The following is a 3744-nucleotide window of genomic DNA, read 5'->3' on the forward strand; positions in this document are numbered from 1 at the left end:
TACAGTGAACATTTCATGACAGTGTACTCAATTGATGGCTATGCCCTCTTTACACTTAACACTGGTTGGTTAAGTGCTCTCTTAGCGTAGCTCCTCTCCCTAGAATTTTCTTTTTAGTCAAAAGCCTATTATTAAAACTAAATTAAAATTTCAGTCAAAATTAACACTGCAGATGAAGCAAGAATGCAATTAAAATATTTCCGACAGTAACAAATTGCTCACACAAATTTTAGCCTAACGCTAACCACCACTGGGACATGGCATGCGAGCACCTGCCTCCACTGTCAAAGTTCTAAGTAATGTGCTTAGCAGTACAGACTGATATACATACTTGGGGATAACAACTCTGACTATGCTAGCCCTGTTATTTGTTTCCTCGGTGACCCTAAAACTGCAGTAGACTTTGAAAATATAAAGGACTATTTTCTATCTTTTCCATTTAATCCCTCTATTTAGCCAGGCTTTCTTGACTGTCCTGAATGCACACACCATATTAGTTACATTGTATTGCTGGAAGCATAAATCCAGAGACCACTATCAGAGCCAACATACACTGAAACATTTTGAAAAATGCACCAAAGTGTGCATTTTAACATGCTGAAGATTTAAGTATGGGTATAATACCTCACTTAAGAAGCTGACCTGTGGACCAGATGACATTGTTAAGTCTCTCTGGATACGAAAAAATGAATTTACTTTCAGGTTCACAGTAGTTTTCAGGGGCCTGTCTTTCTGAATGTTCTTTTGGGCTTTTTCCCTCCCTTTAATTCAAACTAGGCTATGTTCTCCTGATAACACATGAGGCAGCCTCAGTAGTCCTTTGGACAACTGCGGTTTAATATAAGAATTTAACAAAAGAAAAGAAAAGAAACAGAAGCGATACAGTGGGATGAAAATGTATTGGGAACAGTCAAATATTACACAGGCTCCCAAACTCGCCCTTCCTTAATCCGCCTTCGGTCGTGTCTACTGTATTAAAATAAGACGTTTAACATTTCCATCATGTCTGGTTGCCTGATGGCTGGTTTGAACTTTCTGAAGGTAAACAAAACTCGATGCTGACAATCTATTTCTTGGATATCCTGGAGGGAACTGCACTGTGAAGAATTCTAGAGACATTTTGACTGTTAGTCCCCCCCCAAAAAAAAAAAGTCACACCAGACAAACAGCCAGCTGATTTGCAACAGCAAGGAGAATGCATGCTTCATTTAGGCAAGATCACAATGTAACCAGTTCTTTGTTACAGTGTATCAGGATTTTTGAAACACTTGAGGAAAAGAACAGCAATCTCTGGTATAATCCCCAAGAAGCACTGTCAGATACAATAACTAACTTTAAAAGATTAAAGTAGTTCATTCAGTATGTGACTGTTAAATTTATATTTGCATTAGAATGCTATGTTCTGGCCACTAAAGCAGCGGTCAGCCTTCTTCTTGATTATCCTTTAATGCATCTACATCCTGGTGAGGAGTTGATTGACTGCCTGGCTGCTTGGTGCACCCTCCTCTCCAGACTCCTCTTCAATCACCTTCTTCTGGAACTCCTGCATGAAAAAAAAAAGAAGACTCAGTGTTTGAACATTAAACACTTACACATTTGATGATTGCTAGGTGCACAATATGTGTGTAGACAGCAATGGCATAAACCTGACCAGCATAGGAAAAAAAAAACCTGATAGTGATATTTGACTGAAAGACAGATCAATGATCTTTTGGCACCAGAATGAATGACATAATGACAAAGTCATGAATATCGCTTCAAAGCTACTCACTAGTCTCTTTATCCAGCACCTGATCAATGACCCTAAATTGTAACTGCTCTGTAACTTGATGACTTCGTCCATGACCGCTCAGTGTCTCATAAACTCCATGTCCTTTATAAAAAAAAAGAAAAAAGAAAAAAAAAGCTTTTCTGTGTTGCTGGAGCAGTGAAACTCTAGAAGCTTTGCGGCTGCTTAGGCTGTCGCTTTGTGGTGTTGAATCTTGTATGGTTAATGTGAATTTCAGCACAGCAACCACATCAAACAACAGCAGGTGCATGATTTTCACATCAACAGTTAGTAATGAGATCTGGATGTGTTTGCCTGTCATCCTCACCCTGAATCTGCGCAGCCTTGCCAGTCTGTCTTGCAGAGTCTTCTCCTGGCTGGAGGTCAGCTCTGCTACATGAGTGCGCCACAGCTGCTCTTTCTCCTGAAAGACCAAAATGCAGTTTTAAGATAGACTATATATAAAAGATGGACACATTTGTCTTAGCTGCTGGTTTTGTGAAATCCCTTCATTCCTTTTGAAATCGGATGTTAAGAACAGGAAGTGGTTCTTACTGGGGAAACCAAGTACATGGAATAATACTGCATGGTAACAAATTGTCAAACTCATTTTACACTGTGGGCCACATACAGGCTGCTTTGATCTTAAGTGTAACTCTCCATTCTGTCAGTGTAAAGACTCTGAACTGTACCCTGCTTACAAGCAATATTCCATGTTTGAGTAGTCCAGCAGCTGGCACTGCCTTTTTATACTCCATTTGTCTTAATCAGCCATGAAAAATGAGTTTAACTACATCCGTAGTTTTCATAATTACAACAGTAACACGTCTGCTGACGGTTAATGTTTCAACCCAAAGCCCCTCTGACTGATCCTCACAATGACACTCCACAATCATCAAAACTTGGCAAATTGCTCCCACGAACTTGTCAGTGGAGTTGAGACGGAAAATAATCAACTCAATTTGTCAACTTGTCAGTGATCGCCCATCTGAGCAAATTTGCATCAAGAGTGCTACCCCATATCCCTCTCCATAATCATTCAAAGGCCTTTAAAGAAAGAATGTCTTGGTCGTTTGTCTGGATGTGTGTGTGTGTGTGTGTGTGTGTGTGTGTGTGTGTGTATAGACTCCTGTCCTAAAGGAGTCTATTATTTTGTGGGAGAACACATCTTCTTATCCTTCTATATGCATACATTAAAGCTCAAAGGTGCAGAGAGCAGCAGGTGGAACCACCACAGCACAGGCAAGACAGAGTTTCATGATGTGATGTAGGGTGGAGGTGGGTTACAAAGTGGCTTGTAGATGCACATCAGCTGTAAGTGTGCAGCATAAATCTGAGATAAGTTTGGAAAAAGGCATCAGCTGAGCCAGCTGTGGGTATGGGCTGACATGGAGGTTATCTGATCTGCTCACTCAGATAGTTTCTCACATGTAGATGCAAAAATAAAACACAAGCTTAATGTTGAATACACAGGATTTTCAAAAAAACAAAATCTTTTCTAAAACTCCCAAATAAAAAATGTTTGTTTGTCACAAAATGTAAAGCTATAGGAGGAGTGGAACTTTCCTTCTTTAGGTTCATCAGTCCAATCAGTGCACTCGCCCTGAAAGTGCCCGTAAACACGTGGCGAGTAACCCCTTGTACTGTTTTCTGAAACAAATCCTCCATGCGTTTCTTCATCCACCACCCAAAGCACACAGAAAAACATGCTCACATACAGTATTAGTGCAGTATGTATATCCAGATACATACAAGTATGCGTGAGTACACAGGCAGAATCCCACACACGTGTATTTTTAGCTTGAGTTGTCCCAGCTAAGCTTGCCCTGCCTTTGAAAGAGAAATAAATCCAACTGAAAGCAAAGGGTGATAAGGTGGCGAGAGGTTGTGTGTGTGTGTGTGTGTGTGTGTGTGTGTGTGTGTGTGTGTGTGTGTGTGTGTGTGTGTGTGTGTGTGTGTGTGTGTGTGTGTGTGTG

General features: G+C 40.5%; 1 protein-coding gene across 2 annotated transcripts in view; it reads right to left on the minus strand.

Annotated features, from left to right (window-relative positions):
* Window positions 1–395: 395 nt before the first annotated feature.
* LOC106633657 (beta-mannosyltransferase 2) overlaps window positions 396–3744 on the minus strand; it is a 13589-nt gene continuing 10240 nt past the window's right edge. Inside the window, exons 5-6 of one of the 2 annotated variants that reach the window (XM_014340201.2) lie at window positions 2097–2192; window positions 396–1543 (exon numbers count right to left, since the gene is read on the minus strand). In XM_014340201.2, the coding sequence (XP_014195687.1) occupies window positions 1454–1543; window positions 2097–2192 (186 nt within the window). In that variant the 3' untranslated portion in view covers window positions 396–1453. The remainder of the gene's footprint in view (window positions 1544–2096; window positions 2193–3744) is intronic. The other variant, XM_014340200.2, reaches the window with a different exon arrangement.

Source organism: Haplochromis burtoni, unplaced genomic scaffold (assembly GCF_018398535.1).
Source record: "Haplochromis burtoni strain Fernald_Lab_line unplaced genomic scaffold, NCSU_Asbu1 Contig_178, whole genome shotgun sequence".
Taxonomy (NCBI): domain Eukaryota; kingdom Metazoa; phylum Chordata; class Actinopteri; order Cichliformes; family Cichlidae; genus Haplochromis; species Haplochromis burtoni.